Source organism: Pleurodeles waltl, chromosome 1_1 (assembly GCF_031143425.1).
Source record: "Pleurodeles waltl isolate 20211129_DDA chromosome 1_1, aPleWal1.hap1.20221129, whole genome shotgun sequence".
Lineage (NCBI taxonomy): Eukaryota > Metazoa > Chordata > Amphibia > Caudata > Salamandridae > Pleurodeles > Pleurodeles waltl.
In genome coordinates, this window is record NC_090436.1 from 384,022,634 (window position 1) to 384,046,018 (window position 23,385).

The window sequence follows — 23,385 nt, forward strand, 5'->3', positions numbered from 1 at the left end:
CATATGTATTTCCATATCTACATCTTACTAGGAGAGCTCAGATCCTTATGGTAGCGTGTTTCCTTGTATTGCTGACTGTATGCTCTCTCATTAAACAGCCATCACTTTCTCAAGTCTTTGAACCATTTGTAATACGTTTGCTAAAATCTTCTTAGTTCGTGGGTGAGCAGGGTTTAAAGCACTTACTGAATGGTAAATTAAACTAGCACTCTGTGCCATTAGAGGATAGTTAAGAAATGAACTGTACTCCAAACAACTTACCATTCTTGTGTGCTAAATATCCTAAATATCCATTCACTGTTCAAGACATACATAAAAATAAAAATAACATAGCACACTTTCAATAGATAAACTTTATTGGACGCCATACAAATTAAAAGCCAAGGGAAACGGAAACTTAACAAATGTGCACTTTTCCGACAACAAAGGGAAAATATTTTAACAGAGGTACTAGTCTGCACTAACAAATACATAAGAAGCACAGTGGGTGCTACAGCAGGTCTACCGAGACTTCTAACACAAATCTTAAAAGATGTTTCACACAATTTGTAATTGTTGGAAAAGTTAAAATGTTCCAAGATTTTTACAGTAGCGGACCAATTTACACATATTTACACAATCTGAAAAACAAAATTTGGCTTGTCTTCTGCAGCCATGTTAGCAGCCATTATTATCACTTAGCTGATGTGGGCTGATCCCAGGTAGTCTCCTTTTATGAGTTTCTCACATATACAAAGAGAATGGTAGGAGATGGCTGTGGCTTAAATTAATAGGTTTGTAGTTATTTAGTCTATCTTCTCAAAATCCCCAATCCCCCGTTTTTTGGTCACTTTCTACAGTATGAGTTTTCAGGTATGCCAGTGAATGAAGCTCAATAAAAAATTATTATCATGGATTCCAGTTTATAATGTTTGTAACAGTCTGGCGGTTCATAAAGGGAAAACGTAACACATAATGCCATGAAGAGCAAAGTTAAGGGTGACCCCAAATAGCTCTTAAAACAGACTACTGTATCTGTAAAATCTCCTTGGTCGTGTGTGTTCTGAATAACAATTATTTTATGCAGTCTTCAGATGTGAATATATGGATGCTAATGCAGAACATATTACTCTCGATTGTTCAGTATACAGCTTCTTAGCAACTTGTAAAAATCCTGAAAAATGTAGAACTCTTAATTTTAAACTAATTCCACTAGGGACAGTGCAAACATGTAAAGAAATATATTTGCAATTGATAGTCCTTTTAAATGCACATCATTCTATGTAATCCATTCTACATAACCGATAATTCGGATGTAGCATTTGGTGGAATGAATAACTCCAAGACAAAGCAAACAACTGGGAGAACGTTCTCGGATAGAGTCCTTTTTATTTTCCATAAATATCCATGAGAAGTCACTTATCTTTTCTGTCCACTGATAGTGGCTCTTAAAGGCAGTATACCATTCAAGTCCTTCTTGTCCTTTATTCTGTTGTATGACTGCAAGGGAAAAACATTAATCCGTAAGTACTTTATACATATATTGCATTTTCTCTGTTACTTGTATTTAGTTTGACAAATTAAAATGAGCTGTATGATTGCAACTAATACAAAACCCTTCATTTGACTCAGAAATAAAAAAATAAATAAAAAAAAAGTGTAAAATTAAATTCATTTGGCAATCCCAAAAAGCATCTACTTGTATACACCCTGTAAGATAAAGAAATATACAAATAAACTAATGACATAACTTTGTTTGAATTTGGGGCAGTTCGAAATTAACTGACTTGCGTGGATCCCACTATGTTTTCTTATCCCGAATGTCCTGCAAACGTCCAACATTGACTAAATAGCACACACTGTCCTCAATTCTGTAAAGGAAATTTGCTGAACCTGCAGGGATTGACAAATGCTCTACCATCAGGCATTGGAGTGGGTAGGCCGATCTTCCACCATAGCAATTGTTCAAAACCGGATCAGTGCGACGACGTCTGTGTGGTTTCAATGATTTCTTCAAATGCTTATAGTATTGGTCTAGGTCCACCAAGACATGGAGATCAGCAGCATTTCAAATAAAGATAAGTTTGGGGATGCAGGGTCACTGCTGGGAGGTAATATTGGTATCCTTCATACGGACAGGTGTTTGAAATATTGCTGCAGTCTGGGAAGTAATCCTTGGAATTACTATCCTAGCAATACATGCGGTCTTGACTTTAGTAGCAATGTTCTAATATTGTTGTCATCAAATGTATGAAATGGCGCTGATCCTAAAGATCATACTAGAGTCTTGATGCATCAACCTTACACCACAATCTCCCCAAGAAAGGAAAGTGGGTTGTAGAGGAAAGTATAGATGCAGGTAAATAACTTTATTGTACAACACTGGATCTTTTGAAGACTAAGAAGGTCTTTGAAACAGAAAACTTGGGCACGGGTCCCGCAACACATGGTCTTTTAATAAACATACTCGGCAACACTGCCAGCTTCGCCAGTCTCCGCTCTGGTACAAGTGTCGACAAAGCAGTGGATCAGAAAAGTGTTCTTCAGGTTGCTGCTTTGCAGATTTACTACAAGACGGTTTTGGAATGTAGAGACATGGCAGTTGTGTTGCTTCTTCACTATATTTCTTGTTGGCAGACATCTTTTAGTTTTATCTAAACACTATTCACAGGGCAATTCCCCCTCTTTAGATAATGACTCTCCCTTAACTAAGCCACTGTGTGCAACAAAATAAAAATGTATAGTGAACTAAAATGCTTTAGGTCTTTACATCTATGGTATGTAATATGGTTTGGCTGTTACAAAAGCATTCTGAGAACTCTGTCTGTGACAGTTTAGTTATTGGGGTGAAAAGTACGTAAAACATTAGGAATACATTTCAAGTTCATCAAATGACTACTTTATAAATATATTGAATTGCTCTTCTGGGAAAAGCCATTAAATATCATTTGCATATCTTATTAGGAGATTCTTGTTAAAGATCAAAGAACAAGGAACGCCTCAGGGGACTATGTCCACTTAAAATATGAAAAAATCTGTGTCTGAATGGGAGAAATATTCTCACCAATGCTTTGAATATTTTTATTGTTGAAGCTATAAATAAACATAATCCTGAAGAGATTCCTCCACACCAAGGAATAACTGAAATATGGGCCTCAACAGAAGGCTGTTAAAAGCCTATTTCTAATTGTGATTAGTGTGATGAAGATGAAGAGCAGCTTGATGCACAGCTTTAGAAATTTGTAGTTGATCTGAGTAGCGAATATATCTGGTCCAGACGAGGCTACGACAATAATGGGAGTTTGCTGACCACCTGCTGAATTTGTCGCACCTGAGGAAAAGTACTACAATACCTGCAGGACCATGTGATCAAGAGAGGCACTTGCATAGTCTATTTTTACTACCTCCTGAAGGTAGAGTACATTTCATAAACAGATCTCTTGTGTTCTACAGGCATGGAATTCATGTTGTCCATGTTTAGCAACTAAATGTGCCTACCACAGATTTCTTTACTCCCTGGAGGTATTTAGTTGCTATAGTTTCCTTGTCCACATCCGCTATGTTTTTTTAGAAAAAAAATTGAGGGCATTGCTCCTTCCTCTGCTTCAAAATGTAGTGATGGAAGTAGTATAGTTGGTTTTAATCATTTTTGAAGTGGGGTAAGAGAAGGTTTTAGCACAAGTCCAACTGATCAAAGCGGAAGAAGGTTGAAGTGATGTCTCTCTTGTCCTCTTCCGACCATAGGTCTTTTATTACATGGCCTCTTCTGATAACAGGTCTTTGGTTGTATGTCCCTAAAACGTCAAACCAAGGAAGCTTCCTCACCGCAATGATTCACTGGTTTGGATAGGTGAATAAGAAATCCCTTAGCAAATTTATGATGTTGTGACACCATGACAGCAACCCTCGGAGTTTGGTGTCAGTAGGACTCATAATTATGGAGCGCTTGAATCCATTGGTTGTCTAAAACCTCTTATCAGATGTCGTTAATCAGCAAGTTAGTATGAAAAGCATTCCAGTTTGTACAAGAGCATCCCAACAGCCCTGTATTATATGAATGAAAAGATATGTGTAGGAAAGTGCCCTTTTGGCACAGTCACCCCCCCCCCCCCCACCCACACACTTTTTTTTGCCTCATATCTGATGCTAACTTGACTGAGTGTGTGCTGAGATCCTGGTAACCAGTCTCCAGCACCTGTGTTCTTTCCCTAAACCGTACCATTGTTTCCACAATTGGCACACCTCTGGCACACAGTTAAGTCCCTTGTAAAAGGTATGAGTGGTACCAGGGGCCCTTTGGCCAGAAAGGGTCCCTAAGGGCTGCAGCATGTATTGTGCCACCCTAAGGGACCCCTCACCAAACATGGACACTGCCAATGCAGACTGTGTGTGTTGGTGGGGAGAAAAAGGTAAAGTCAACATGGCATCCCTCTCTGGGCCTGTGGCATAGGTGAGTTGCCCCTCTAGCAGACCTTACAGTCTTAAGGCAGGGTGCACTATACCACAGGTCCAATCCCAGACCCTGTAAGTGCAGTGAATCCATATGGAGTGCATGGGCTGGGAGTTTGTCATTACAAACTCCACAGCTCCCTGATGGCTTCTTTGAAGACTGGGAGGTTTGGTATCAAATGTCTCAGCTCAATAAACTCAAACGTATGCCAATATTGGATTTATTGTAAAATGCACAGAGGGCATCTTAGAGATGCCCCCTGAAATTCACCCAACTCTCTAGTGTGTCGCTGACCTGTCTATGCCAGCCTGCCACCACCAGACAAGTGTCCGCTCCTAGGAGTCAGGGACCAAGCCTGCACTGGGTGGAGGTGCTTCTCACCTCCTCCCTGCAGGAACAGCAACACTTGGTGGTGAGCCTCAAAGGCTCCTGCCTTTTGTTATATTGCCTCAGGGCACTCCAGCCAGTGGACATGGCCACGCCCCGGACCAGGCCCCACTCTCTGGTGGTAGGTCCAGCAGAAAAGTTAAACACCAGGAGGAGTGTCCACCCAAGCTAGGAGCGCCCCTAGGGTGCCCAAAGCGGAGGCGAACCCCTCCTGGCAGAATCCTCAATCTTGTTTAGGAGGGAGATAGCCAATAGGGTTAGGTATGTGCCCCCTCCCCAAAGGGAGTTGGCTTAGGAAGGGTGTAGCCACCATCAGGGTCAGTAGCAATTGGCTACTGCCTGCTGACTCCTGTATCGTCCCTAAATCTAGTATTTAGTGGTACCCCTGAACCTTGCTTTTCAGATTCCTGGTGACCTTAAAGAAGAAGAAAGACTGAAGAGCTGCACCAGCAGAGATGACTCCAGACAACAACTGACTCGGCCCCAGCCCTACCGGGCTGTAGGCAGTTTTAAGACTCCTGCTACAAAAAGATAACTCATCCTGCAGGACCAGCGACCTCTACAAACACCCAGAGGACTGCCTGCTTACACAAGGACCGAGAACTCTCGAACCCAGCGGCCCAGTCAACAAAGAAACCTCCAAAAAGGACTTCAGAGTCCCACGGATTCGTGAGTCCTGCACACTCTGCACCATGGACCGAGTCCAGGTGGCCCACCTGACCATAGAGTCCCCAGGTGATCCTGACCTCAAGTCCACCCCTGGTTGACAGCCACCCCTCCAACCCCTTAGACACCACGACGATGCCTGCAGCCTGAATCAATAGGACCACTCTGACTGCAATCAGATTTGGTGAAGATACCAGATGCCTAAAGGTACCCCTAAACCTGCAGCCCCCTGGCCTTGGGGAACCCAGCCGATGTTCCATCGACAACCCGAGGAGACTCAACTTACCTGCCCAGCCATTGGTCTTCTTCAGCAGCCGCCTGGACCAAGACTGCAGCCTCTTTGTGAACCCAGAGTTTCTCATTGAAAAGCATCAGGCACCCAATGCTGCGTTTGCACCCTGCACCCGGCCATAACTGTGCCACAGAGGGTGTGTGTTTGGTGCCAACCTTTGCCCCCTGGTGCTGATCTAACCCCCCCCCCCATGGCCTGTACCCTGAGACTGCAGGTACTTACCTGCAAACCGTTCACCTCCGAGTGCCCCCAGTCTCCATAGGACTCCATTGGCCGCCTGACACAAACTTTGACCTCTGCACCTAGCTGGTGCACCTTGTTGCTGGTGGTGCACCCTTGGTGTCTCACTAAATTTTGCCCTGTGGACACCTTAACCCCCGAAGACTGGGACCCTAAGTCGAGTACTTACCTGCAAACTGTGTATGTACATTTCCCCCATAGGACTGCATTGCCTTCACTGTAAATTGCACCAAGTGTCTACTTCTGATATTGAAAAGTATTACTTACCTGAAAACGAAAACTGTTTTAAATGTGAATTACAAACAAAGTGCAACTGACATTTGAAAGTGATACATTCTTGAAACTTACCTGCATCAAAGATTCTTTTGGTTCTAGAAATAAAGTAACAATATATATTTTTTGATACATAAAACACTGTACTGGAGTTAGTCATTGAGTGTGTGCCTCATTTCTTGACTGTGTGTGTATAACAAATGCTTAGCACTACCCTCTGATAAGCCTAACCGCACAAGAGAACATTAGTATTATGTACATTATCATCTGTAAAACCTCTGGGAAACCCATGTATTATGTGCACACTATACCTCACTTTGGTATAGTGCAGACAAAGCCAGCTTCCTACAACATGCACACAGGAGAACATTTAACAGAAGTTAAACAGAAGTTTTTTCACAGCACCAGTGGTAAAAATATTTTTGGGAGGAGCAACAAAGATTGCACCACCAAATAAGATACCAGCTCCTAATTGGAACTTAAATGTGGTTCTTACACAGTTAAGGAAAAGCCCTGTTCAACCTTTACACAAAGCAGCTTTGCAAATGCTCACTCTAAAAACTGCCTTTTTAGTTGCTATAACGTCCCCACCGTAGGGTGAGCGAATTGCAACCGCTCACACTGCAAGAACCATATCTTCAAATACACAAGGAAAAATTGTTTTAAAAACTGAACCTCAGTTCTTATCCAAAGGTAACTTTACAAAACCAGATAAACAAAAGTATGCAAACCCAAATAATCATGCTGAAGAGCATTACACATACTAGATGCAAGATTGGCAGTAATGTTTTACATTGAAAAGACAAAGCCATAAAGGAAAACAAAACAACTATGTTTTCTTTGCAAACAGCTTTCCAGGAAGATCAGTAACCAAGAATTTAATTGCAAGATGGATAGCACAAACAATTAATTTGTTACAAGAATGCATGGAAACCATTACAATCAGCCCCAGGAGCTCATTCAACAAGGCAGAAAGGAGCAACTAATACGTTTCTAGCAAACACACCTTTGCAAGACATTTGTATGGCAGCAATGTGGTCATAGGTACACACTTTCAGAAAACACTACTGTGTAGATGTACAAATGAATAAAGAAGCACAAGAGGGACAAAAAGTGTTTCAACATCTGTTCAGTAATCAATTTTCATCTTCAACCCAAAAACCTCAATGACAACAAACCACTACTAAATCAAAGCACAGCGTGTGAATCCAGAAAAGATTCACCCTGCAAAACGTAAAGTTTCTTACCTGTCGGTGTTGTTTTGCAGCTTGAAGAATTTTCTGGATTCACAAGTGCCCCACCCACCTCAACCAAGGAGATGAAAAAAAGAAAAAAAAAAAAAAGACTGAGGATGGCGACCAAAGGTGGGAGCTTCTGGAGGAAGTACGACAACATCACAAGAGAAACCAAATGGAGGTATGTCAAAGCTTAGCAACAAAACAGAGGCAGGACAAAAAAAATTGTGGAAAATTCCAGACCCAACCGCTAGACTAGATTGCGAAATATTGTACAGCATGTGAATCCAGGAAAGATTCATGTTGCAAAAATAGCAGAACCAAAAACACAAATGATGTTCTTCGCCTTAAGCAAAGTGCAATAAAGCACACAGAAAGGCCTGCCTCACTATACACATCAACGAAGCCCTGAACCATACAACAGAAATCATTCAACATCTTTGCAGAAATGTACAACATGCACATGCTGTAAGATTCACCCTGCACCTCACAACACTGTGAATCTGTCACAAAGGATAAGCGCAGTCAGATTGCCTACTACTTTAATAACCCTCTTGCTCTTTCTTTTATTTCATTCTACTCCCATCCAATACAAGTAGGGGAACTGTTACAACTGACCAAGAAAACCCAAGCTTCCAACTTCCCAGCAGAAACTTGTCTAGCTGTACTCAAGAATCAAGTTTTCCCATCCATTACAGCGGACATCACAATCATAATTTAATGCTTCTCTTTTAATTGGCAGTTTCTGACTCCTTAATCAACCGAGAATCATGCACTGTCCTTAAAAATGCAGACCCTGTTGTACTGTTGGACTACTAAATAAATTCAAGTCTTCCATAATCAAGTAAAAGCTTGGGAAGTGAAGTTTTTCAGACAAGTGGAAAGATATGTGGTGCAGGTATCCATCTTGAACCATGCCAGATTAGACATAGACCTTCTCAAGGCACAGACTCACAGCTGGCAACGTAAACTACAACCTCCTTATCAGATTATATCTAGACAAGTCAACTAGTGGCTCTGACCCTTTTTGAACTCTTGGCTGCATGAGACAGGCTCTTCCTTACTATCTTAGTTGAAAAAGCTCAAAGAATTGGTGTGGTTACTAGGGAGGCCATTGAAAGGATTAGTTTGTTTCAGTAAAATTGAGCCCCCACAAACATGTAGGATCTTACATTTAATCTTTTTGCAAAGTGCAGTGAGGAGTCCCAGAGGGGCCAGTCTCTCGCCAGACTACCCCAATTACAATTACGTTCCATATTGAGCAACCAAACAATGCTAGGTTGGTTGTAAGCACATGGCTAAACTGAACTGTGACTCCTCTGTTCTCAAAACTTTCTCACTGTCATGTTTAGGTTTTGCTTGTGTGCAGTGCTTGCAAAATCATTTGTGGATAAAATACAATTTTAAAAGGTGCTTAGAAACCGCCCCTTACTTACCTGAACTTACCATTAGCTTAGTCCAACGCTGCTCTAGTTTACATGCTTCTGGCCAGCACACCATCTGTGTTCACTTCCTGCTCTTTGCTGCTTTACTGTCCTACTGTTGGGTGGCTTCTGGACCAAGTACTACTTTCAGTCACTGTCATTCGCTAATGGCCATTATCTTTGCACTGGCTACTCCACTGTAAAGGTAATTCGTTTTTATTTACACACAAGCACACAATCGGCACTCCCGTCCTGCTCCCGCTCCCCCACAAGACAAAACACTCTTTCCTACCGCCTTCAGTGCAGCATTAGAAAAACACTCATAAAAAGTCGAGTGACACTGTTGTTGAAGCCCGCTTTGCTTTGATGCTTGTTTTTGTTAGGGAGGGATTGTGGACATATCGTGGACCATTTTTAACAAGGTTAAAATGACCTCTACGTTGTGTAAGAAGCATACAAAATAAAAAATCTAGTTTGCAAGCATAGTATGTATTAAATCAAAAAGTAAGCTCAGTCTGTGAAAATGGGAAGAAGAAAACCCTTCTATTTTAACCCTGTTTGGAAATTTCCTTTTTGGAATGGCATTGTCCGTATGTATTGAATAGATTGTCCCTGGCCACTCACTCGCCACTATTTCTATTTCTTTCTTTTTTTTTTTGTTTGCAGGCATTCCACATGGGTCTATAAAAAATGCATTTGATATTATGGGACCAATAGTTAACAGAAGAATAAGATGAATCCCATGCACAATGCCAGTACACTCGAGATTATTCACAGTAAGATTCAGATAGTGCACAATTGAGACGCGAGGTGTCTGCACCACCCGGTATACCCATGATGCAGAATGTTTTTTTTTATTTTAATTAAAAGATTAGAAGCCTGTCTCGAGCTGGATACTTTTAATACACGGACATTTCATTTATGTTTTTATATAGTATTGCATGCAGCTCAATGGCCAGTTAAAGTACTTCCTGAATCGCAGTTTTGCTGAGTAGGGCTAGTGCACTTTATTTGAAAGCTGAAATTCCTTTGAGCATCAACAATCAGACATTACCTGTCTATTCACATTTCTATCAACTGCCATTAATGAGGTTCATGCGTCTTCTGCCCTGCACGTAGGCCGTGAAAAACAATTCCTTATCAGAAATACCCTGAACACTAGAAACTTCCCCATATGTTTTCAAATACAAGAAGCAGTGGCATGTGCCAGGTGCTAAACCATAATCTTTGTCCACAGAGTAGACTAAAGCGTATTGCGCCTTCAAACACCTTCTATTGTTAACTTTGCTTGAAGTGTAAAATAAAAAAAAGTATTGGTATTGTGAAGCTGGTGCCCTGCATCTTGTTAACTGAATGGATTACAGCCCAAAATATTATCAATATGTTCAAAGATATCTTTTTTTTTTTTTTTTAAATAATACCACTTAGGCATCTTTGCCTTGTTCATATGTTTGTCATCCTCCAGGATTCTGTGCTCAGCTCCCGGTGTGGCCAAAACATCCTTTGATAGTATTCACTGGACTCAGCCCTACCTCATTACAGAGGGGCGTCCAGCTAAGGCTCAGAAGGAGGGCTGAATCTATGCCAGATTTTCAGGTTATCCACAGAGGATATATTGACTATTAATGGCTCCCAATGAAACTCATTTGCACACAAAGTGGTAATCCTGCATCAATTCGGCCCTCCGTGACCTATGTTGGGCATCCATCAATGGTTAACATTTTAGTTAAACAAATTGTCAGTGTTTTAAAGGACATTGCAATAAAACAAAAACCTTTATAGGAAAAGAAGTAAAATACACATACACAGTAACATTGTGTCCTCCACCCTCCTTCCTCATGTCCTTTTTTTACCTCAATTCAGGGCCTTTTATTTTCATTTAATCAATTTGTCTGGTGCTGTTTTGCAGCGCAAACTTAACACAAAGGTATTGGAGTGCTTTACATGAGAACCACTTACATTACACAGGAACACTTTCATTTTGTTTTTTGGTTGGGGAGATTAAATGATTTGCCCAGAATCACAGGATGCTGAACAGACGCTGATGCTCGAATGGGTTCCCGAGTAGCAAGGTCAGCACTGTTGACTGTAGTGCCACATTCTCTCACCATTTCACTTGAAGCCATTCTGGACAGCAGTCAAAGCTGCTGTAAATGTCCAAAAAACATTTAGAAAGCCAGTAGATCTTGTATAGGCAAAACCTATTGGCATTGCCAATGTGTGTTTTATTTACTACTCATGAATCTAAAGTGGGAGTACCAAAGTAACATACTTTTCTCATTCATACTTTGTTACACAGTTCCCACAAAGGGTAGGACTGCGTACGAGGACAACAGAACTTCAGGATGGAGGGTGTGAGTCAGAAGGGCCAATTCCTAGCTAGCTCACAGTGCCTCACCTGAACCCCTAATCTTCCCAGGGTAACAGATGATTTTGTCAACCTCTAACATGACCACTCTGATTCCTAAGGAAATTGTGGAAAAAGATCCTACCCTTTTGGTGTTTGTTCTCCAATTAATTTACTGTGCGCCTCCAAGAGTTAGGCTACTTTCCCATCTGGGCAGACTCAGCCAAGACTCAATAGTTATCGATGTGGTGAGAGCAGGGAGTTTGATGTCATTCCTGCCTAGATCCTTATGGTGTATTACATTTGGATCTACTGATCCAAATCAATGATGGCTTCTTCTTCATTATTCTTCATTGTATATCCACCACTCAAACACTGAAGCGTTCACATGCACAACAGGGCCTGTTCTCACATTTTGAGCAACACACACTTAAGAGGAGTGACCCAGCTACTTCATCACATCATTAAAAAACGTCTCCAAAACCCACACCACTCACCCACGACTCATGTAGGCCAAACTACAACACACAATTTATTCAACCATGCACTCCTAAAGGGTGCAAAACTGAAGCAAACCGGACTACCATAGGGTAGTAAACACTTTATAAAAGCTACAACAAAATACAATAAAAGACAGGGAGCTCAGTCTGGCCAGCAAAAGGAGGAATATGTCCCTCCTGAAATTTTAAAAAGTTCAACCATTGTGATTGGCCCTGGCAGTCGCCTGCAGCCATTAGAATAAAATTAAGTACTCTGACAGTATTTTCTTCAAAATATTGCCTTGACACCAAAGTGTGCACTAGCAAGGGATAGGCAAATCCAAGAGACAGAAGTGGCACCTCTGTGTGGTTGTTGTTCTCCCCTTGAGAGTGGACATATGTATGGGAAGCATGTGGTAATGCCTTGCTGCTTGACCCGAGGAGAGAAAAAAGACCTACCTGACTAGACAGGTAGCTAGATTCTACCTGCATGGAGAGAACTGATTCACGGAAGACAGAACAAGACCCTGCTGACTAGAGGACTGTCCTGAGGGTAGATCAAGCAACTAAAACAGGAGTGTCACCCCAGCACAGCTGTCCAGTAGAAGCAAGAGGGATACTTGGGTGAAGGAGATTCCCCATTATCTTCAGAAAGTGAGAAGGGCTGGCCTGCATCATCCCTGATCCTTCCCAAGCATTATATGCCTTACCTACCATGCCTTTATTGCTTCAGCAAGACTAGAAGATTTAGGTCACCGTCACCTGGGATGGGGTACTTACCTAGATTGTGGATCACCATCACTCTGCTTTGGATGGGCAATAGTCTTCTGATCATCCAACTCAGAGAAAACACATTTTTACAAAGAACTTGGATCAAATTCATTTGATCTTTATATTAAGTCATACAAACCACTCCTAAATACCAAAAAGCGCTCAGTACACAAAAAAACAAAGACTACCAAAGAACATACACAGTACAAGTAATGGAACTGACAGAAGCGTACAATATCCTAACAAAATGAAAAATAAATACCACACATCTTTGGTTGATTTTTATTACTGCTGGAAAACAGTAAAACTATTTCAACAAATCAAATACAAATCTGGTGAAACTGCCCACCAGACAGGTCTCCTAGCCCACTGCTGCCCTTAAATTCTTCAAAGCCAGGTTGAAAGTATTTTTTAAAAAAATAACTGTTTCTTATCTCAAAAATCCAGATGTACAGGATTCCTGACATCTGAGGGCAGAAAAAAAGGTATGTGAAAATGGCAGCCATTAATGGGACTATTGGAAGTTTCAAAGACCTTCATTATCTTACAAATCTTTTTACAGATACACCTGGGGGAAAATATGCACTTCAAGTGGAAATATATTCTAAACTTTACTCAAGGATGCATTTCTAAATATGGTTATTTGATAGGTCTTTAAAATTTTGAACAATATACATTATACAAATGAGTAATATGTATATCAACATACTTTACCTTCTGAAATGCTTCCTGAATTAAGTCAAACTTTTGCTTTTCGTGTACTGCTCTAGCAGTGTTGGATCCGTCGAATGGCTCTGAAATATATTAAACATTCAGTAATGAACTTTCAAAAGGAACTGTGTCGCAATCAGATTATTAATAACAAGAGGAAAATTTATTGCACAAATTAAACACAGTACATTACCAGCAAGATTCTTTGAAGATAGTAGAACCTGGTCGTGCTGGGAACCTCAGGCCTAGTGTGTGTGGTTTTCTTTTGGGTTTTATTAAGCAAAAAAACCGTAAGCAACTAATCCTAAACACATACGGAAAGAAGCAGAAGCTCCGTAAATAGAAACCAAAGGATAAGCTACCTTTAACTGTGGCTCGCAGCGGATTGTATCAGATAAAACAAACTTTCCCATTTCTTTCTACACAGTTGCCAGAAACAACTACCAAGGACAACAGTTGAACTACTCTGTATAACAAATATAGTAGATTCAGATTATACTACCTCCCACAGCCTTCGTAACCACTTCAAACAGTCCCAATGGCTATGGCAAAAGTAGGTAACGTATGATAAGAAGATGATATATAATTGGGAAGCAAGCAAAACATAGGACAAAAACCACTGTGGTAATGGTGCTGCACACAGGCATGCCTGGTGCCAAATCATGTGTGACCAGGAGGGGAGGTGAAGTTAACTGGGTTACGTGTACTAGCTAGTTTGTGGGTAGAAGACATGGTGAACGGATGGGCCCAATGGCTGGGGCCATCTGCAATAATTTTGGTGTGATTAGAAGGGATTGTAAAAGAGTGGCCTATTGGGATGGTTGAGAGTTGCAGGGAGTACATAGTGTGCCATGTGAATAGTTATCTGAATAGTTATCTGAAAAGGCTTGAAAAAGCTGGGCCTCCAGTCAATTTTACTAGTTAGCATAGTTTTGTAAGATCTGCGACCCCTGGCGATAGAGCCTTGGAAAACTGGATGATAGGAAGTTGCACTTGTCCAAGACTGGGGAAGTGTCTGAATGGCTAAACAATTCAAATCTCTGAAGAATAAAAAAAACTTTTCCCATTAAGCAGGTACTGAGTAGACCGTCTGGGGCCGTAGGAGGCGTGCACATCAGTGTATGATTTTTTTTTACTCCTAAATGGACTGTTAACTTCATTTTGTTGTCCCTGCCTCCAAAACGGCAATAAACCTGTGCATCACATGAGGCCTTGATGATGAGATTATATGAGAGACAAATCTTGCATGCCTGCTAAATTTAGCTCAACTGACCGTTACGAAAGCAAGTCTAACTCCACAAAGACAAGACCTAGCTTACAGGAGAACATGTATGGTTAACATCCCAAAGAGACCTTGGCTACCCAGGAGCTGCCAAATCTCCCCAGCACCCAAGAGAAAACAGATCGAAAACTAGAAATATATTGGTTGTAGAGCTACAAACTGACTAGATTTCAGGAATCTGATAAGCCTGCTCTATCCCTGACTCATGCCATACTGAAGGATGCCTATATTGCCACAGCCATGATGGCTGAAAGACACCACTGATTGATGGAGGAGGCTGCCCTGATTTCAGAGCGAGATGAACCATCTTTCTCTGCTATATAGTTAGGAAGATGATAACTATTTAAGCCATTGTTGAGACCCTGAGTTAATTTCCTATTAGACAGTTGGAAATATCTACTGGGAAATGAACCCACACCTCCAGAACACCATGCATGCAACAAGCAGATTTTGAGATACAGGTCTCTAAAATGGTAAGTACACGCAATGACGTATGTGGGTGCAGGTCGACTACTACTAGTGTTCAATTCAAAAGAATAAAAGTTGAGTTCTAATTTTTTTCTGGATCCCAGTGACTGAGGCTGTGTCTTGACCAGATTCCCAACTGGCTTGACTACGAGGTCTTGAGATATTGCATTGCTTGTGTGGTGGGTCTTTGGGCTGTCGAAGTTTCTTGTGAGTTTCCATTTTCTCTCTGGTATGTATTACAATTTCAGCAACATATATGCACAGTTTGGTGCTCAAGGTTTTGCCAATACAAAAATTAGATTTTTTTCTATGTGGCGCTATTCCTTACAGAAACAAGGTTACCTTGCAGGTGTAAACTCTCCCAAATATTAAACGATGCAATGAGGTCCACAGTCAACAGAAGCACAGCCCCATATGCTGGTATTAAATTTGGCTGCACAAGTTATTGAAAATAAGCTAACGTCTACAGTGTATGATGAGGAGAAATGTTTAGCATATATGAAGATCCTAATTCTAGCCAGGAACAGCAGTCTGTTCTTTTCTGAAGTTAAATCACTGGCTGGATACAAGCTTATTAAGTATAATATACTGTCATACCATAGCTGAGCATCCAACTTGTACTATATACTAAAGCAGGCCTTGATTGTTTGCTACTGTGAGGAAGCGTGATATACTATATTGTGTGGTTGTACGACCTCACCATGTAATACACTTAACAGGCTGTTTATGGCACCGATATACCAAGAACTGTTATGAACTTGAACTCTCGAGCTGGGAACAAAACAGTTGTGCTCTGCCATAAATCAATGTTGAGAGTTTTCTTTTTCTTTAATATGGCTAGGGATACCCTAAGAACAGATGTCCTATACAACAACACATCCTTTGTTCCAGTCTCATGTATTGGTTACGTATATATAGCACCAGTGCACTTTTTTCACCTTGTCACTTTGCACTGCACCGCCACTGCATAGGAGCACCTTTGGTATTATGAGATTATGACATTCTTGTTTTGAAATTACAAAAATAAAATTATATTTAATCTTTGAAGAATTTCCTTTCAAGAGGGGGTTCTAAAACAATAAAAAGAGTGGATGTGGAAGTCAAGGGCAACACTTCCCCCCCCTTAAAGACCATTTGCGTATGATATTGCGTATACCCGGGTCTCTGGGTTATCGGTGATTACCCCACATTGTAGACTATATTCCTCAACAATGGGACAGCTCTTCCCCCCGATGCTATACATTTGCCCTGCAAAGGCCGTTTCACTTTCAAAGCCTGCCCTTTTGAGGCTAACACCCAAGCGACATTCTGCAGGAGGGAGACAATACTTTCCTGCCATGAAAGCCCTCATTGTTCTTCTCCCACAGAGACGTTAGCATGTCTCTCCAAGAGCGCAGAAATCTGCCACGGGGAGCAAGCTCCATGTGTGCCAGAGAAGGCACATGAGTTGTAAAGGCAACAAAGTGGTAGCTTTGCTAAAGCTGCACATTGCAACAAGTTACATTAATTTCGACTTGAGATACAAGTCAGGATTAAAGCAACAAGTGGAAAATGTCACTTACCCAGGGTACATCTGTTTGTGGCATGCAGTGCTGCAGATTCACATGCTATGCATTATTCCGCCATCTAGTGTTGGGCTCGGAGTGTTACAAGTGGTTTTTCTTCGAAGAAGTCTTTTCGGAGTCACGGGATCGAGTGACTCCTCCTCTCGGTCATAGTGCACATGGGCACTGACTCCGTTGTTAGATTGATTTCCCGCAAAAGGGTGTAGGAAGGAGTGATAGAGTGTAATAATATAAATGTTGTATAGAAATAGTATATACATATGTACAAATTAGAAAAACTGCAACGACTAAAGGCTTCCGGGGAGGAGGGAGGGTGCATGTGAATCTGCAGCAATACATGCCACGAACAGATGTACACTGGGTAAGTGATATTTTCCGCTCTATGGCATGTGTAGCTGCAGATACACATGCTATGCATAGACTACAATGCAGTTACTCTCCCCAAGAAATGCGGTGGCTAGCCTGTTGGAGTTGTTTGAAATAAAGTCCTTAAGACAGCTTGACCAACATTAGCCTGTTGCTTTGAAAATACATCTACACAGTAAGGCTTGTAAATGTATGTGGTGTAGACCATGTGGCAGCTTTACATATGTCTGCCATTGGTATGTTTCCTAAAAATGCCATAGATGCACCTTTTTTCCTAGTGGAATGTGCTTTAGATGAGATTAAAAGTTGTCTTTTTTGTAACATGTTCGTAAACAATCCATCTTCCTAATCCTCGTTTAGAGATAGGATTCCCTTTATGTGGGTGATGAAAAGCAACGAAAAGCGGTTTTGTTTTTCTGAATTCTTTTGTTTTATCCACATAGTACATTAGAGCTCTTTTAAGACCAAGAGTGTGAATGTCTCTTTCTGCAATTGAATCTGGCTGTGGGAAGAAGGCTGGCAATTCCACTGTTTGGTTTATGTGAAAAGGTGATACAACTTTTGGCAGACATTTTGGATTAGTTCTAAGTACAACTTTATGTCTGTGTACTTGGAAAAAAGGTTCTCCAAGAGTGAATGCTTGTATTTCACTAACTCTTCGTAATGAAGTAATGGCCACTAGGAAAGCAACTTTCCAGGTTAAGAATTGAATCTCACAGGAATGCATGGGTTCTAAAGGTGGGCCCATTAATCTTGTGAGTACAATATTGAGATTTCAAGCAGGATCAAGTGGTGTTCTAGGTGGAATAATATGTTTAGTCCTTCCATGAAGGCTTTTATAACTGGGACTCTAAAGAGTGAAGTATTTTGTATAGTCTGCAAATTTGCTGATATGGCAGTAAGATGAATTTTAGTAGATGAGAAAGCTAAATTTGACTTCTGTAAATGAAGTAGGTAGCATACAATATCTTGTATTGATGCTGTAAGTGGGTCAGTAGTTTTAGATTGACAGTTATAAACAAATTGTTTCCATTTGTTAGCATAGCATTGCCTAGTTGTAGGTATGCATGCTTGTTTGAGAACTTCCATGCATTCTAATGGAAGTTGTAAGTATCCAAATTCTATGACTTCAAGAGCCAAATCACTAAGTTGAGAGCACTGGGATTTGGATGTCCGATTTGTCCTTTGTTTTGTGTTAACAAATTCGGTCTGTTTGGAAGTTTGTAGTGAGGTACTGACAGGTCTAGGAGTGTTGTGTACCAATGTTGATGTGACTACGTTGGGGCTTTGAGTATCATGGTGAGAGAGGTCGGACACAGGTTGTTGACCAGAAATGGAAGAAGTGGGAGAGGGGGGAAAAGCGTAAGCAAATATCCCTGACCAGTTGATCCATAGAGCATTGCCCTTGGACAGAGGGTGTGGGTGTCTGGATGCGAAGTTTTAGCATTTTCGCTTGTTGCGATTAGGTCTATTTCTGGTGTCCCCCACTTTTGGAAGTACTGATGAAGTACCTGAGAGTGAATTTCCCATTCGTGTATCTGTTGGTGTGTTCTGCTTAGGAAATCCGCTAGATGATTGTGTATTCCTGGGATGTATTCTGTTAGTAGATGAACGTGATTGTGATTTGCCCATTTCCATATTGTTTGGGCTAGAAGGGACAGTTGAGATAAATGTGTCCCGCCGTGTTTCTTTAGGTAATACATGGTCGTCATATTGTCTGGTTTTATCAAGACAGTCTTGTGTTTGAGAAACACTTTTAGGGCAAGGAACACAGCTAATAATTCTTATGTGATAATTTAGCTGTTTTGAATCCTATTCCCCTTGAATGGTAAGGTTGTTGAGATGAGCTCCCCAACCTATCATTCATGCATCTGTTGTTACTGTGGTGTGAGGCAGAAGGTCTTGAAATGACCGCCCGTCATTAAATTGCTGAGATTCCACCATTGAAGGGACCTGTGCGTTTGACACTAGATCTTGCAATTGACCCTGTGCTTGAGACCAATGCTGTGAGAGGCACTGTTGTAGTGTTCTCATGTTTAGTCTTGCATGCGGTACTGTTGCTATGCATGATGCCATCATTCCCAATAGTTTCATGATAAATCTTACAGTGTATTGTTGATTTGGCTGCATTTGTGGAATGAGATTTTGGAAAGCTTGTATCCTTTGTGGATTTGGATAGGCTAAGGCTTTTTGTGTATTGAGAATAGCACCTAGGTAAGGTTGTACCTGTGCTGACTGAAGATGGGATTTTTGGTATGAGAGTGAACCCTAGTGTCCTAGGGTCTCTATTGTGTATTGAGTGCATTGTTGACATTGTATAAAATTGCTTGATTTTATAAGCCAATCGCCTAGATAAGGAAAGACATGTATGTGTTGTTTTCTTAGGTAAGCTGCTACTACTGCTAGACATTTTGTAAATACTCTTGGAGTGGTTGTTATGCCGAATGGCAAAACTTTGAATTCGTAATGTTTTCCTGTAATACAAATCTGAGATATTTTCTGTGAGCTGGATGGGTGGGTATATGGAAATACGCATCCTTGAGATCTAATGCAGTCATATAATCTTTTTTTTGTAGTAGTGGAATGACGTCCTGCAGAGTTACCATGTGAAAGTGTTCTGACAGGATATATAGATTTAGGGATCGGAGGTCTAGGGTGGGTCTGAGAGTGCCATCCTTTTTGGGAAGGAGGAAATATAGTGAGTATACTCCTGTTCCTTGTTGAGAATGTGGGACCAATTCTATTGCCTGTTCTAGTAGTACTGATTGCATCTCTTGTTGTAATAGAACATTGTGTTCTGAGGACAATTTGTGATAACGTGGAGGAATTTTTTGAGGGGTAGAAATTAATTCTAGGCAATAGCCATTGCAGATAATTGACAATACTAATTGGTCTGTGGAGATATTTTGCTATTTGGAGTGGAATTGCTGCGGTCTGCCCCCCACAGGAGATGTGTGGGTTTGAGGGATGGTTAATAAGTCACTGTTTAGATGGGTTAGTGGCTTGTTTTGAGGCCTGGAATTTGCCTCTGGTTCTAAAGTGTTAGCCTCTATAAGAACCTCTAAATCCCCATCTCTGGTACTGCTGTTGTTTCCCTTGATTTGCCTGGGAAGTAGAAGCCTCTGTGGATTGTGGCTTGAATCCTCCTCTAAATTGGTGCCTACGAAAGGATCCTCTGTAAGGTGTTGTATACAAGGCTCCCATTGCTTTGGCAGTGTCTGAGTCCTTTCTGAGTTTTTCTATGTCAGTGTCAACCTCGGGACCAAATAGGTGTTTTTTATTTGAAGGCATATTAAGCACTGTCTGCTGTATTTCTGGTTTGAAACCAGAGGAATGTAGCCATGCGTGTCTGCGTATGGTGACAGCAGTATTCACGCTTCTAGCTGCTGTATCTGCAGCATCAAGGGCAGACTGTATTTGGTGGTTACTTATGGCCTGACCCTCCTCAACTATCTGTTGTGCTCTTTTTTGATGTTCTTTTGGCAGGTGTTGTAGGAGTTCCTGCATCTCGTCCCAGTGGTCTCTATCATAGCTTGCCAGCAAGGCTTGCGAGTTTGCAATTCGCCATTGGTTAGCAGCTTGTATTGCTACCCTATTGCCAACAGCATCGAATTTCCTACTTTCTGTCAGGGGGAGGAGCATCCCCTCACGACTGGCTATTAGCCCTCTTTCTGACGGCGCTCACAACCACTGAGTCTGGAGGTACTTGGTGGGTAATGTAAGCAGGGTCTGTAGGTGCAGGCTTATATTTTTTGTCAATGCGTGGTGTTAAAACCCTAGCTTTGACCGCCTCACTGAATATCTCATCCGCATGCTTAATCATGCCAGGCAGCATTGGGAGGCACTGATATTGTGAGTGCGTGGAGGATTAGGTGTTAAAAAGAAAATCCTCTTCTAAAGGTTCACTGTGCATAAGCACCCCATGGTACGCTGCTGCTCTAGAAATAACCTGCATGTATGCAGTAGAGTCTTCTGGTGGAGAAGGCTTGGAAGGGTATAAGTCCGTGTCATTGGCAGGAATAGGATCCAGATCATAGAGATCCCAAGGATCAACCGTATTACCATGAGAATATTGTGAATGAGTTGGTGAAGGCAAAGGTGGTGGTCTAGTGGTGAAAAAGAAAGTTGTTGTGAATGAGGTGAGAAGTATGCATAGGTAATGGCTTCTCCTTCGGTTTGAAAATCTTTGCTGTTGGTGGAGCAGTATCTAAATGTTCTTGGAAAGCCAACTTTCTCTTGGTCTGTCGAGGAGGTCCAGTAATTATTCAGCCAGTCTCTTTATGGATATGAATCCTTGATTGTCTCGCATCCATGATTTCAAGGATGGGTTGAATCTCTGTGTCCACAGAAACATAATCAGATGGTCTATATGACTGTTCATCAAGTGATTTTGAGCTCTGCTTAAGATGGCTTGAAAGTCCTTGTTCTTCTGAATAAGAAGATTTTTTTTGGCTCCAAAGATGATCGTTCTTTTTGGGCCGGAAAATACAGCCGGTTGTTTCGGCTCCAAAGCAGGACATCGAGCCTTCGACTCCGAAGAGTGGGGACGCCGACTCAGTTCATAAGTTTAGCTTTTGATGGACTTGCTCGACTCCTGTATTAACGGAGGTGTGGCCTTTTTCGGCACTGAACCCGAAGGTCGATCAACGAGAATCTTTTTTCGGGTTGAATCATGGCTCTCTGGCAGTGGTGCACCCAAGGCCTTCGAGGACTTTTTATGAGTGGGTGTAGGGGAAGTCGTACTCACCAGCAGTCATGAGTCTATCTTCCTCCGAGTCTTCTTCGGAGTTGGTGTCTCTGATGGAAACTGCAGTCGGCGCCTGTTCTTCCTCCATGGTGTTGATATGTTCGGTACCCTTCAATGCCATTTCCAGTCTCCTAGCTCTCCAATCACGCAGGGGCTTTTTGGATCGACATGCCTCGCAATCCTCTTCTCTGTGATTGGGGGAAAGACACAGATTACATACAAGGTGTTAGTCTATGTATGGAAATTTTGCGTGGCATCGGGGACAAATTAGAAAGGGAGTCCGATCCATCAGGCTTCGAAGTGGTAGGCCCGAACAGGCTTGAGTCAGGCGCACGCGCCCAGAAGGGTGAAATTTAGTTTTCGACTGTACTATTGGTTTGAGTCTAGGTGGAAACACAATCAAAATAATACTGACGGTCAAAGAAGTTATCTATAGTTTCCGATTCGAAATCTTGGAGCGAGAGGAAACACATCCGAACACGACAGTGGAAAGAAAACAATCTACCAACGGAGTTGACGCCCATGCGCAATATGACCGAGAGGAGGAATCACTCGATCCCGTGACTCCGAAAAGACTTCTTCGAAGAAAAACAACTTGTAACAACAGAGCCCAACACTAGATGGCAGAATAATGCATAGCATGTTTATCTGCAGCTGCACATGCCATCTAACTGTTTGATGCCTTGAAGTGCAGACATTGGTCGCACCATTCAGGAGTGAGCACAGCTGAGGGGTCAGAGTGTAACCCTATACTTGCCAATAGGGGTGTTGTGTAGCCATTTTAAGAACAGCTCCATGCACGTTAGTGTAATACACTAGGCCGCTGTGCACCTTGACCTAGATATCTTTTATTCAGCTTCGCACTGTTATTTTTACAATACCCAGTTTTACGGTCTTGTTTTAATTTCTTCTATCAAATTGTTTAGCTTAGTTCAGCACTGTGTTCTCAAACAATGCATTCTTGATCGCCCTGTGCTTCAGTCAAGGCTACAGTCTGGTACATTGCCAGTAAACGTGGTAGAAGTTTAGTCTCCAACGTTCGTAGAAAATACACATCCTTACGTAGGGACATTTTCTTAGAACATCTGTTGTGTTAGTTCTTAAAACACTTTCTAGTCCTAGTACACGTCAAGAGGGAGATTCCAGCCAGGGAACCACAACTGTATGCTGCATGCTCCGTTGCAGATGTTGACGCATACCTTTGGTCAGGTATGAGGGTTGATGTCCTCCCGGGGAACCTAAAAGGCAGGATTAGAGTTAGACATGCTGTGCTCGCAATATGATTTAGATAGGGAATAGTCCATTGAACCTTGTGGCACTATGATAGCATTATTCCTATGCTTCATTCTCATTGTCACTATTTTAATATTGTTGTGTTGTGTAGTTCTGGTTATTGCAGCTCACGCTTTGCTATCCAAAATGCAGTCGTTTTATTAAACCAATCTTTAAAACTTATACTGCTTCTATTGTCATTTATATATGAGACCGCACTGTGAATGGGAGAACCGGTTGTGACCTGAGAGACCAAGACTTCCCTGAGAAGTACCCATATGTCATGCGTTCGGCTGCCCAATCGTCTCTACCATTTGGGAGAGATGAGGCACTGCTAGTTAGCCAGAGCAAAGCCCGGATTTGGAGTGACAAGTGTCATCCACCGTGGGTCAGACTCAGTCTCCCACACTGTGGATGATCTTGCTACTCAA

At 41.7% G+C, this 23,385-nt stretch overlaps 1 protein-coding gene across 1 annotated transcript in view; it reads right to left on the reverse strand.

The window, feature by feature from the left end:
- Window positions 1-338: 338 nt before the first annotated feature.
- The window catches only part of TENT2 (terminal nucleotidyltransferase 2), a 568,493-nt gene continuing 545,446 nt past the window's right edge, over window positions 339-23,385 (reverse strand). Inside the window, exons 13-14 of the mRNA XM_069223224.1 lie at window positions 13,258-13,337; window positions 339-1,479 (exon numbers count right to left, since the gene is read on the reverse strand). Of these exons, the coding sequence (XP_069079325.1) occupies window positions 1,399-1,479; window positions 13,258-13,337 (161 nt within the window). The 3' untranslated portion in view covers window positions 339-1,398. The remainder of the gene's footprint in view (window positions 1,480-13,257; window positions 13,338-23,385) is intronic.